The sequence below is a fragment of the Denticeps clupeoides genome, chromosome 5, assembly GCF_900700375.1.
Source record: "Denticeps clupeoides chromosome 5, fDenClu1.1, whole genome shotgun sequence".
Taxonomy (NCBI): domain Eukaryota; kingdom Metazoa; phylum Chordata; class Actinopteri; order Clupeiformes; family Denticipitidae; genus Denticeps; species Denticeps clupeoides.
Window position 1 is genome coordinate 16,243,056 of NC_041711.1, and position 14,205 is coordinate 16,257,260.

General features: G+C 43.0%; 1 protein-coding gene across 3 annotated transcripts in view; it reads right to left on the reverse strand.

Moving 5' to 3' along the window:
- mgat5 (alpha-1,6-mannosylglycoprotein 6-beta-N-acetylglucosaminyltransferase) overlaps positions 1 to 14,205 on the reverse strand; it is a 72,318-nt gene that overhangs the window by 50,179 nt on the left and 7,934 nt on the right. For 2 of the 3 annotated variants that reach the window (XM_028981836.1, XM_028981837.1), the window contains exons 2-3: positions 10,881 to 11,339; positions 4,413 to 4,574 (exon numbers count right to left, since the gene is read on the reverse strand). In XM_028981836.1, the coding sequence (XP_028837669.1) occupies positions 4,413 to 4,574; positions 10,881 to 11,112 (394 nt within the window). In that variant the 5' untranslated portion in view covers positions 11,113 to 11,339. Of the gene's footprint in view, positions 1 to 4,412; positions 4,575 to 10,880; positions 11,340 to 11,449; positions 11,714 to 14,205 lie in introns of those variants that run through there. The other variant, XM_028981838.1, reaches the window with a different exon arrangement.

Below are 14,205 nucleotides of genomic sequence, written 5' to 3' on the forward strand. Positions count from 1 at the left end.
AGCAAAGTGATGACAGCACACATTGACACAACAAAATGTGTCCTCTGCATTTAACCCACCACTGCCCCATCAACCTATCTCAATAAGCTCAGTGTAATGTCACTTATTGTTCAGTTTTGGAGATGAGACATATTCAGATTTAAAGTTTCTGCCATGCATAAGGGCCTAATCTGTCTGCTTGAGCCCATCCTGGGACAATGAGCACAGGGTGGGGACTCACCCAGGGCAGGGTGCCAGCGCATCACACGGTGCCAATTCCACAGAAAAAAAAAAAAAAGTTAAAGACCGGATTTGAACTCGTGAACTTGCAGGCGGGAGTTCACAACACCTAATCGCTGCCCTACCATGTGGCTTCACTGGCCATATTTTTAATACTATAATTTACATTCAACATATTTGATAAATCTTATGCAGAATTCCCTTAAAATACCATAAGATACCTTATTACCTGCCAAGAGAAAACTGTTGGTTTGATGTAGTGTGTATTATATAATGAAAACGTATACAAACGAAAAAAAAAATTCCAAGGGTAAGAGCCACAAAGACAAGAGTGCAGATCCAGCCTTCCCACCACTGACGTTAAATGTGGGAGAGATAGAATCACGTAGGGCAGGATAAAACTCCAGAGCAGTGATGCTTAGTTCACAGCCCCGCCCCGCCCCGGCGTGTCCTTGAGATTCTCCGCTCGCCGGTCACGTGGAGGTGACGCGATTGGAACGTGGGCTGCTAGGGGCTTCGCACATCCATTATGCTGAGACAAAGGGACAGGATATTCTTTTCACCCAGAATGATAGCAATCATCCACAAACCCCCGCCAGACAGCGGGCCATGCCAGACACCATATCCACACCTCACAGGTCTGTCTTCAGACAGTGACAGACAGACAGAGAGTGAAAGGGTAAGTGAAGGATACAGAAAGGGAGACGGAGAGATAGCAGGAAGAACAGAGAGAGAGAGAGAGATCAGAGCAAAATAGACACACCACTTGACAACAGGGGTAAAAGTACAGGTATCCAATTACAATGAACCACGATCTCAAACACTTTGTTGTAGGAACATTTCAAAGTTGTGCTCATTCTTCTGCGTCACATGTACAAACAAAGTCAGGAAACACAACACAGAGCCACGTTAAAATGCACTAACTCTAGCTCGCACCAGTGGCCTTTCCCCTGGATCGAAAGCCACCATATCTCACATGGAGCGACTGAGGAGAACGGAGGTGCCCAGACGGGCCAATCAGATAGCGCACTTGCGCGCCCTCTCAGGTTGTCTCCTCGGAGGGAGCTCATGTCAGGGTGCACAAAGAGGCAGCCGGGAGAGCGTTCCAGCCACGCAGCACAGAGGAGCTCAGGGTGTTAATGGCCGTGCAAACAATGCAGACACCCAACCGCCGCGACAGAGGAGAAGAGCGGTGTCTGCTGTCTGAGTGCCGCACAGAGCCGCACTGTTCAACACACCATTACGGTCAACTCTCACTCCTCAGTCTTACACAAGGATCCTGTACTGGACTGAAATGAAAGACAGAGACCTTGAAATCAAGCCAGGCCTGGCCAGAAAAGTAGTTTTGAATGTAAAGTGTGAAAATCTGTCATATTGACACCGAATCTTATTCTTCTCCCTTCGGCTCCTTCTTTTAGTCACTTGGCTTTCATACCGGATACATTGACACTGAATATTTAAAGGATATTTTACTCGTGTTTCCTATATGCAATAATTTTTAGTTAATGATGGTTTGTTTATAACAGTTAGATAGCTTACCTAAAGGAAAATTACACAGCATGATAATGATTAGAATAAACCCACAATTTTAATGTTACAAAGAGGATGTACACAGTTAAAACAGAGAAGTGGCCAGTTATATTATTCTCACAATTGCACAGAATTTGAAAACATATTTCCTGTAGTCTTTTTTTCCCTAAAACAAGATTGCACCAAAAACAACAGTTGCCTGCCAAAATAACTTATTGGAATATTTTGATAAAGCCTTTTAAAAATTTCTTTGGAATAGTTTAGCCAAAATACACGAAGACCTGATGTCTTTCCCAATTTTAGCATTATACCTGCAACCCTATCATACATTTCTGCTATTTTTATGAATCAAACCAATGCTTTGTATTAAATCAAGAAAATGGAAAGCATATGTCACCATGTGTCAGTTTCTATTATCAGCATCACAAGTACAGTGTTGGTATGAAGCTCTTCACCTCCCATATGCAAAGTGTGAACAGAACATCATGATGTGCAGATGTAAGCGCGAACGAGTGAGACTGGAAATGAGTGAACATGAAGGGACCCGAAAACCGCAGCAGCCAAGCAACAATGTAAAAAAGTCAGTTTGAAGCAACCTTCACTTCTGATGAAATTAAAGAGCTTCAGCCATGATGAAGCTCCCCGCTTGTCATTTGGCCTCTGTCACTCATTCAGTCATCTGGGCTACACTTATGCTTTGTGACATAACCGGGTCTGGAGAGACCTCTGAAAGCCCCTGAACTAGGAACAACATTTGCTTTCCAAAGGTTGCAGTGGTTTCTCCAGGGAATAATAGCCAGACTGTGGTCTTTGTTACATCTGAAGCAGTCTTGCACATGGAACATGAAGTGATAAGTATTAACGTCGGTTCTCCTAGGGAAAGCTTGTTCCATTAAAACGACACTGCATTTCATGTGAGCTCCACTTCCAAGAGCCAACCCCACAAAATGCATTAGGGTAAGCAATTAAGACTGTATCTAAAGCAGGAAGAAGCTGAACGGAATACGCGTACATCCCCGCTGGAAACTACTCAGCAGCATGTGGTCAACATGCTAGTGTGAGTGCAGCGCTGGCCATGCTGCAGGGTCGTGAGTCAGCCCCGAAAGCTGGATGCAGAAAGTCCGCAAGGGATCGCAGCTGCCGCGGGCCGTGACTCAGTCAACCTGCTGATGAGAAGAAGAGCTGGGACGGGCCGAATCCTGCCGCAGGGGTGGGGGGGATCTGAAGATGTGTGTGCCATGTGAAGACGTGTGTGTATCGCCCCATCCTGATAAACATGGTGCTGAAGGGCATGGACTGCATCCTGCTAGGCATCCAATAGGCCTCTTTCAGGAGGCGGCTGCTGTTTGCAGATCATATCGTTGAAATTGCCTCTCCAAGCGTGGCCAGGTAAGTGCTTCTCTCCACCAGGGAGCACAGGAGGAAAAAAGCTCAGCTTATTGGCAAATTCAGGTTTACTAATGGACCAGAGCTGATTTAAGCACTAAAAGACGCTACAACACTGGCACTAACTACATTAGTCTGAACAACTCAAAGCCAGCCTCACGCTGACAAGGTCACTCATACTGAATAACACACACACACACACACACACACACACTTATAAACCTGAACCAGAGGATTTAGCCACACTATTACTGCACTGGCAAATAAAATGTTGAAAAGGCACAAGCTACGCATTCACTTGGACGGGGGGCTGTCGGCGTGAGTTTGTTTTGAATAAACAGAGTGTGAGGCCAACGTCCGTCCAGTGTAAGGAGGGAGAAAAGGCTTTCTATGACCTACACACACACACACACAAAAAAAAAAAAAAATACACGCCTTCTTCTCAAGCACACGCAGCTAGCAACTCCATCATCACGAGTCTGCAGTGAGTTTGCTGTGCGACTACACAAGGTCCCCATTCACGGCGTGTAATACTCCAGCAACTCCCAAAATGAGTTCAACCCTGCTCACGAAGAGAAACACCTCATCTCGCTGGTGGTGCATTAATCACCCCAGGAAGGAAGGGAGGGGGGCAGGAATCAATGAAGCCTAATAAGAAGGCGGTGTGCTGCACCGCCGAGGTCTTCATTTACCTGCGCGTCGCCAAACGCCATTTACAAAAGAGTGCTGTGTTCTGGAACCTGGGTTGTTTAACGAAACTTCCACATTTAAGCTACAAATGCAGTCGTAGGGGACCACTTTAAAAGGAACCTGATGAAAATGAGGATATGGGGGTAAATAAGCCCTTCCTCAGGGGCAAGTCCCCTACAGACAGAGATTAATATTACTCCTGGACTAAAACACATTGTGAGCAGGGGGAGATATCTCCATTCAAGCAGCCTTTTGGCCTGGGGGTGGCTCAGTGGTTTATTGTAATCCTGTGGGCAGAGTTTCAAAGTGATACAATGGAGGGGGGGTGAAAACCATATTCATTTCATTTCTGACGCTACTCAGATTTACTACTCCATGTATAGTTCTTTAGAATACTGTGTACCCTTTGAGTAATAAACTAGTATGTTTTATGAAGGTTTTAAAAGATATTAGGCCAGATATTAATATGGCTATTTAAATTGTACAATTATTTCAAATACTGGCCCTATGGGATACTGGGACTATCTGTGTACAGACGCTGTAATCAGTAGACTGGCTTTGCATATGTTCAGAATGAGGGACCGTACCAGCTACATTGACTTTCTCAACGGTGTTGGGTGCTGTGGTGCTGGTCCCATTGGTCTGGTTGTTTCCTGTGCCATTGTACATGATGTTCTCCACTCTGGACTCCAGCTTCGCCAGACGCAGCATGATGTTGTCCAGGAGCACAGCCAAGGTCTTCTTCAGGTCTGCATCAGGAGAAAGAGAGAAACATGGATTTAATATGGAAAATTGCAGAAACTCACTGGAAATGGGTTTTCCTTGTGAATACACAAATTGCAGCTGTGGTCCATTAGGAAAAAAAAAATTGACATATTAGTCCAATGCTTAAGTACGGCCCAAAAAAAAAAAGCATTTGCACACATTTAACAAAATAAAGAAACGTTTTGAGTCAATTCAATCACAATCTGTTAAACTGAAATTTTTTTTTTTTTTTTATCATGAACTGTATTGTACAGACAGTAAGTGATGTTTCAGCATTTCACTGCTCTCTACTCATTTTTTAGAGATTCAAAATGACAAGCAAAAGTGATTGTCATTGTGATACACAGCAAGCACAGCACACGGTGCACACAACAAAATGCGCCGTCTACATTTAACCAATCACCCTTGGTGAGCAGTGGGCAGCAGTGACAGGCCCCCGGGGAGCAGTTTGTGGGGATGGTACTTTGCTCAGTGGCACCTTGGCCAACATTCAGATTACGGGTCCGCTTCCTTACCTGCTAGGTCACCACTGCCACACAGCAGCTAATAAACTGCTGCCAGATCTAATTTGACATTTAAACATTCCCTTTGCACTTATGCAAATTTAGTAAAACCTTGTGCAGGCAGTTTTTTCTGCAACAAAATGCATTAAACATTGATTAAACAAACTTTTAGACAACAATTGGAACTCTACTGTATTTTTACCCCTTACTAAATCACCTCAGGAAACAAGAAACTGTTCACAGGCAGAAGAGTTCAAGAAGTAGTAATCAATACACCACAGAGGTGCAGAAGTGTGTGCGGTGTGTAATGGTAAAAGAATGACAAAAAGCAGATCCAGTCACAGTAAACAGCTCACTTACACGTGGACCTGGGCACTGTTCTCACACTGCTGCATCTGCACTGCTGGAAGCGGCTCCAAGCAAGCAGAAGCTCAGACAGAGGTCGAAGAAAGCCCTCACCGCCACTTTAAAGTCCTAGTTTTACATTACTTACGTTACTCTCTCAATACAGTTTAACAAGACTGAGCGGCACTGAAGTTCTAGACACGGACAGAAACTCGATCTGACTGTCATAATACTGTCAGTCAAAATGAGTACCAGTGCAAACCCTAATAAACACAAGCGTGAATTAAAGTGAAGATGCTTTAGGGTGCCAGAGTGTCATGTCTTCTTTTTTTTTTGTTTTTTTTTTGCACTGAGAGAAAGAACAGATAACGGCGCGGTCAGGCGACAGGCTGTAACTCACGACAATGGTCACCGGGGCCCGCCATGCAGGTCGGCATAAAAACGCGACGGTTCGGAGCGCAACGTGTCACCATTCATCATGTCACCGCGTCCAGCGGAGGGACGGGAGGGCTTCACATGGCCTGCAGACACGAGCGAGTTCCGTGCCTGTACAGCTCCGGTTCCGCTTGTCAGCCTGGCGTGGCTATGCGCTGGCGGGAGAAAACAGATGCTCAGAACGTTTCTGCTGAGATGAGGAAGTCGAGTGGAAGCCAGCCAGGCTCATTGGGCAGGCTCTAATTAAAAGGCAGGACAATGTGCCTCCGACAGCACGCAGCCATTAAAAAACTAATCTTGCAGCATTTGGTGGATCGCTTTACCAACCCTGAACATACTTCTCTTAATTCCCACTCTTCACTGGGAGAAGAAGGAGAAGGGTCACATCTCTGTCCAACACAGTATCTATTAATCATTGATATTAATCTTAAATAAGCATGCTGAACTTTTTTTAGTGACCATGTCTGCAGAAATTGGTTAAAATATGGCGGGGGATGCACATTTAATGGTGTGTTTTCCATGCAGTGAGATTGCATTCTGGGTAAGACCTTGCCCTAGACCCAATGTCCCGGAATGGGCTTCGGCAGCCGTGAACCCCTGATGGAGAGTAAGTGAGCTAGTGACATTTTGCTGGTGAAATGGGAGCATTCATTTATTAGTTTTATCATACATCTTAAAATTAAAGGTCCCCTATCATGAAAACTTCACTTTGTAAGATTATTTAACATTAATACATTTACATTTACAGCATTTATCAGACGCCCTTATCCAGAGCGACTTACAGTCAGTAGTTGCAGGGACAGTCACCATGGAGCAACTTAGGGTTAAGGGTCTTGCTCAGGGACACAATGGTAGTAAGTGGGATTTGAACCTGGGTCTTCTGGGTCATAGAGTGTGTTACCCACTAAGCTACTACCAATACGAGTTACCCAAGCCCAAGTTACCCAAGTTACCCATTTTTTTTCTGGAAAATGCTGACACAACTTCCTGTCTACACCAAACATTGTGGTTGGTGAATGGTGTTGATTATGCCATTTTTGCAAATGCCCCTGCAACTACAATAGGCCGCTCTCCTCCTCGTCCTGCCTCTCTCCTCCTTACTAGCATTTAAAGCTACAGATACAGAAATGACGCGTCCTGGGGAAATCTCATTGTGGGACTGACTAAAAGTGGCTATAATTCTGCACCACGGCTGCATTTCGGAAAGAGACTTCAGACACAGTATTAGGGGACCACTAACACTTATATAAAAGCAAAAAAAATTTAACCATAGGGGACCTTTGAAGTGTTCGCAATCTATCTCCATGTTTGGTTTGGTCATGGGTGTGATCAAGGCAGGCAGGAGACGAGAACCTTGAACAAGTGATATTTTGACTGGTTTACATAGTCCATATTAAGAATGTGGAAAGTAAGCAAGCAGTTTACCCTTTATTGCTTTTATTTGCTTATTCCATATATGCGTACACCTACAACATAGATTTTTATCAAAAAAATATCAAGTACTCTAAAACTGAAGCAGATATAAACAACATTTTACAACCTATGTGCCTGGTGGGACTATAAAAGTCATGATGAACAAATCATAATAAGTAGTGCTGGACTCATGTTGGTTTCAAGTATATTTCATTCTAAATGTGTGTTTGTATGAGATCCTCAAACCTGACTGAGCAGGATTCCTTCAGACTTAACAGAATTTTTTTCCAGTGTTCTTGGATGTTCTTAAATAAAAAGAGCTCATTCATGATCAAGTCACATGCTTCCTTCTCCTGTGGACTGTTCTTACTTTTTACTGAATCTGAACTAAGTTGGCAAGTTAAATGAATGTATGTGGATCAGTAAATAAATACTGACTAGCCAGATGTTTGCTGATCACTTGTCACATTTTCCACGGGTTTTCAATCCATTCGGCATAGAAATCACACACAATACACCCTCATATGGAGAATGAGCACAGACTTGTCAACGCCTGAATTATCACTTCTTTTCCATTTTTAGAATTGGGAAATATTTTAGAGAGAATGTAATATTTGTTCTCCAACTTGGTTAAAAATGAATAAGATCTGTTCACATACTCATTTTTTCAATAAAGGCATAACAGATGGAGGGAGTACAAACCCTGATCTTATTTTCTAATCTTGCAGGAAAATCATTGAATAAACTGTATGCCAGACCTCCAATTCTTCTCTTTGCCAGGGATCAGTCATCTCTCTCTCTATAATCTCTGCTCTCTCTGCTTTGCAGGCGTTCGCGTGTGCTTTGGCTCCACGTCTCTGTGCCCCTGAATGGCTGACGTGGGGTGGAGGAGAGGTGACTTCAGCCATGCTTGGAACGGCTGGATTAAAGCCACACAAAAGGCCCACAGAGAGAGAGAGAGAGAGAGAGAGAGAGACAGGCACAGACTGGTAACAGGAGACCTTGCTGGTGAAAACCAGGCACCCTGACACTGAGGTCAGAGTATGAAAGATCAGATCAGGTAGAGCAGGTGGTACTTGATTACCATGAGATAGACCGGGCTATTGTTCGCTGATGCAAAGCAGGCGCACAGGTAGGCGGGGTCGGCTGAAGGGAATTAATAATTAAAATGTTGGTGAAACACGTCTTCAGACAGGGCATGTTGAAGCATGGCTATATTCTGCGTAAATTCCAGCAGCCATTCACTCCAAATGCCAAACAAGAGGAGGAAAGGAGAAAACTGAATTTGATTTAGGCCCCACAAACCCTGAAAAAAAACGTCAGGGTTGGGTGGCATGTTCAAAGGCACATGGTTCAATCCCTCAATGCATGGCATTAAGCGGTCAGAAAAGACGTCTTTGTCCAACTGGACGCGTGCTGTGGTAAGACATGGCTGACGCCATCTCATAGCAACAGAACAAGCTTGCAGAAAGGCCTATTACACATAAGGAAATGAACAAGTGGCCTGTTTGTAAAATCTGCCTCTGGCAGACAAAAGATTTAGGATGAGCCTTCCTGGTTTTGTTTCATCATTACGCAAATTCATGTGTGTGTACAAGGCTCTGTGATAGCCTACATTTTAAACTCAAGATCAACATGTTATCACTTTAGAAGAGTAAAATAATCAGGCTAACGTTTTAATGACACTTCTGCGAACACTGCACCATATTATGATGAGGACCCCAGTTTAGGTGATCAATGACATTATACAAGCCATTCATTCAGAAATAAAGTAACATCAAATAGAATAGTTGGAATCATTGGCATTAAACAGATGCTGTAACAAATGTTGCTATGGTGAGCAAAGATGTACTACTCGATTAGAAACAGGAAACATGTAAAACTTTGACAAGTCATAGAAAAGTGATGACAGCTTCTTTCCAAACCAGTGGAGCTGCTTGTGCACATGATAATGAGACTATTTATGACAAGTTCATATCTTACCATGCAATACCTTTGTATACAATTACTTTTGCATTAATCATTACTTCAATGAGCTTTCCCTCATTCCGTTTCCACAACATCTGCAGCCATGTAGATTCGGTTTGCACCTTTTCTTTCACGCTTATGCAACGGCCAAATACTCCCACACAGCACATAATTAAAAGCTGCTCTACAGTCATCATCCTGCATTATATCGGCGGTTGCGTAGTCACTTGGCAAACAAATGCAGTTCGCTGGAGCTTCCCTTTTCCATAATCTTCTGCATCATTCCATACCAACAATTGACATATTTGCACTACCCAAATATATTTTAAAATTTCCCAAATTTACGTAGAAATAATTTTTTTTTGTACATCCAAACTGGACTCAAACTCACAACCTTGGAGGTGAGATGCCACGTCTGTAACAGATACGCCACCATACGGCCCGTACTATTTAATGATTCCAAATTAGCTGCACAGTGTAAATTTAATAGGACAACTGTAGTCTTCCGATCGAGCAAGCAGACTTGCAGCCAATCCGACTTCAACCTAACAGGTAGAGCCACACGGCGTGCACTGGCATCACGCTACCAGGAAGATAATTCATACCATGACTAAGACCTGACTAATTACATCCTGATGATTATATAATTAGACTGATTGGGAAATGGTGCGGCGAGTGCAGCACGTTCCTTTCGGGGTGATTACATGGAGGGTGCGTTCACCAGCATCAAGGGTCCTCGCACCTCATTAAAAGCTGCAAAGCACGTGCGACGAGCTAAACTTCATACTGAACAAACTTGGCCTTGATACATTTATATTCAGGTCTGAGCACAGGATTCTCAGACATGTTGTATACCCACAGATATAATTAATTGGCGCCATTTCGACAACTTTCTTTCCTGTGCGGCTGCCGAGCATTTTGCTTCACAACAGGACTGAGGAGAATCAATAGCAATCTTATGCTCTTAATGAAGCCTCACACTGAACCAAAGAGTCTATTAATGGCATGAATAACTTATTGATAGAACCTGGGTATGGTGTGAATCAGTCAGCAGCAGTGGCCAGATATCCCACAGGATTCAAAACAGTTGTACTCTAATACATAGTTCAACAACTTAAAGAAAAACTCATGAATATACTCCCACATTTTGCCATATTACATGCTCTGAAATAAAAAAAAAAAAGCAGCCAGAACCGAAGCCCTGCAGTTATAGAAATTGTAAGGCTGAATATAAATTTTGTCAGAGGACTTGCAGGGGCTCTTCCACCATTAAGATCAGAGAACTATCCACCTACTGCATCAAAATCCCTACTTAATGCCCCCAAGGCAAAAGCAATGCAAATAAATATTTAAATATATATACATAAGTGTATGTATGTGCATGTATATATACACACACACACACACACACACACATTAAAAAGAACATACAATTAAATTTAGTGTAGCATTAGTTGGGTCACACCTCAAATTGTGTGACCATTCATGACCACTCGCAACCCCAAAAGAGGTTATATATCTGTATGCTGTATCTTGATGAAAGCACAACAGCTTTCAGCTCAAGCACCACCATGACCTGGATGTCTGAGAACCTGCACAGACCTTCAAAGACCCTCACACACTCACCATAGGCAGTCATGGTGCCGACATAGGGTCCATCCATCACACTTTGGTTCTCCTCTGCCAGGGCTTTGATGTAGCGCTTGCTGAGGTCGAGGATCTGCTGCCGTAGGACCGTGCTGCTCTCATGGGTGGTGCGCTGTTGGATGGTGAAGTGCAGCAGCATCATGCCCCAGATGAAGCCGAAGCTCACCAGGAAGAAGCCCAGCTTCTGCGATGACAGCTTCCACATGCCCATGGCAGCAGGGACGGAGTGAGACAGGAAGAAGGTCCGAGGGATGAGTGGTTCAAAAGGAGTACGGGGAGGGGCAAGGAAGGAGGACAGGAGAAGGAAAAATGCTTCAGTAGACTTGTAGCTTCATGGTGCCGCTGCCCTGTGGCGCTGGTTGGGTGTGGCTGCTCGGTCTCGGACCCATCCTTGCAGTGTAACTTGCATCGAGACTCAACCAACTTCAGAAGTTCGTACTGGAGAAGTGAGAGAAGGAATGATAAGTATCTTGTCAGACCAGAAGAACATGACAACACCCACTGAAGTGTTAAGCAATGTCATCTAAATGACTATAAAATGCACTCACAGAGTATTAAATCAGCATAGCACTGGAAAGGGTCCTTAAGCAGGAGATACATATATCATGTATGAGATTCATATGAAGAAAAGCTCATTTGGTAGTAAAATAAATAATTACCAACTCAAATGTACATACCCCACCCCCCCAGTTAAACATGCTTCACTTACTTAATGAATTTCACAGAGTTGCTCAAAGCACAGCAGAGCAATTTCTTTTAAATCTCAACTAACTGTGAAGGCAAAAGCCTTTCAAATAACATTCACTCAATGAAACAAAAAATGGGACATCAGTATAACATTTACATTTCCATTTATGGCATTTATCAGACGCCTTTATCCAGAGCGACTTACAATCAGTAGTTACAGGGACAGTCCCCCTGGAGCAACTTAGGGTTAAGTGTCTTGCTCAGGGACACAATGGTAGTAAGTGGGATTTGAACCCGGGTCTTCTGGTTCATAGGCGAGTGTGTTACCCACTAGGCTACTACCACCGTATAAAATCAGGTCATTAAAACAATTATATGTGTCAAAGTCAACAAACTTAGGACATATCTGCATGCATATGTTCAGTTGCACATCTGGTTAAAACCGATACAGACCACACGCCACACAGGATGCGTTAAAGTCATGCGATGAGCTGGTGACGCTGTGACAAAACGAACATGCCACTTGCATTTCCAGCTCTGCCTTTGTCGGACTTTAAATGGGTGCTGATCAACCTGCAGTCAGAGCTGCACCTCCAGCTTATTTACAAGGCAGCAGAGGCCTGCATTCAGCTGCCAAAACACTGACTGATGCCAAAATGGCCCGAGGACAACACTACAATGGTGACCGGAGTTCGTTGGGACAACTTCTGTAGCTGCTACAGGCTGGGGTTTCAGTTTACAGTGTAATGACAGTCGTTATGCAACACTGACCACTCAGGACCACCAACAACCTTCCTTGGAGTGTTGTAAGCACAGAAATCTGGCCAATCCAAAGAAAAAAGAAAAAAAAAAAAAAGACTGTACCTACACTCACACTGACACATTTGTTCAGTAAAATGCCACCCCCCCTTCAGGCTTTCAGGCAAGTGCTGACTCTAAAGCCGCCTACCTACCTAAGAAGCTTTGCGGTGAGATGCTATCAAGAAAATGGGGGGGATAAAAGAAAAAAAAACTTGTGAAATCCCCCTGCCCTGCTTTCATGCATAAAGCGATGGGGAAGCATTTTCACCCACGCAAACCTACTGCCCAGACCCTCCATCAATCACTCACGTCAAAATGTTCCATAAGTTGAGAAGCTTTTCGTGACTACTGCAGAAACCCAAGGCCAGACTGACATACTTCACACCACCAATGAGGTGACAATTTATGCAGAAGTGTCACAAGAAATGCTTAAGTCAATCTTGGAAAAAAAAAAAATAATAATAGAAGGCTCTCTACTTGAAGATGAAGACCAACACCCCACCAAACCAAACCACCACCTGCCCCACCCCAATTCCAAAATAAACAAACATTTTTTTCCCAGGGAACAAATTAACGCAAAGCCACATAAAACTTTGTCTGCCATCTTATTTATACAGAGTCATATCTGTGCAGTTCCAAAGAACCTTCCGGTGCTGCGTTCAAAGTACTTTCAAAAGCACCTGTAACAGGGCCAAGACCACAAAGACCCTATGAGAGCATAAATTTAACTGATGGGGCATGAAAAAAAAAAAAGAATGCACTGCGGCTTTAATCAAGCCATACAATCAAGATGTGTCTTTTTGACAAAGGCAAGCCACAGTTTGGGGTTCAAAAAAGAAGATTTTGCCCACTATACTGATTTCTAAATTTCCTTTTTCTCAGACAATGTTGTTGTTTCTTACAATGTTGTTATATCATGATTAATACATTTTGGTTCTCGTATGATGAATAACCTGAAGCCAATTTCAGTTGCAACATTGAAACTGCAACTGCCATGCTTCAATTTACTATTTACGTGCCATTTGGTGGGGAAAAATGCAACTTTTAACAGCTCAGGCACACCCAGGATTACAAAAATGCTCCCAGCTTCCTGACGTAACACCTAAATGCATATTGCATTTTCCCGTTATTAAATCCATTATGTGGTTAGCAGCACCAAGACTAGGGGGGGAAAAAAAAAACACACATTTGCAAGATAAGATATGTGCTTAAAACAGGTTTAAGATTTTTACATAATCTCCTAAGATACAAAATATTTGATTTTATTTTGCAAGCATCACTTGAAATGTGAAAGATACAAAATCCTACTAAAAACCTTGAGGATACATGAGGATTCACTTTCTGGGTTAGTAGAAACCAGCTGTGCCTAGTGATCTTTTGTAATGTAGGACTGGGCACAGTCTATTCTAATTCAGGTAATTTCAGTCATATCACTCAAAAAGACTATGGTCCAGACACTGTGAATACATGATACTGCCCTAATACTCTAGACCTATGTAGCACTCAATCAGATGAAAAATAGGAGAAATGTAAAGCAGCATACAGTTAAGTGAAATAAAAATAAAAAAAGTTTTTCATTCATGAATGTAACCTACCTTCAACATACAGATTTAAGCTGATTTTAAAAAAAAATGCATGTATCTTCACATAATATTCACAAGTCACAGTGTGAGCGTCATCTGAGCCCTTAGCCGATGCAGAGTGCCATTAGGCTTCCCATTAGACTAACCAGTATGGCAAAGCCTAATTAATTCTGCAAAAAACGTTCCATAAGAACTAAAGAAAAACCATTCCTGTGAAATTACACAGGTCTACC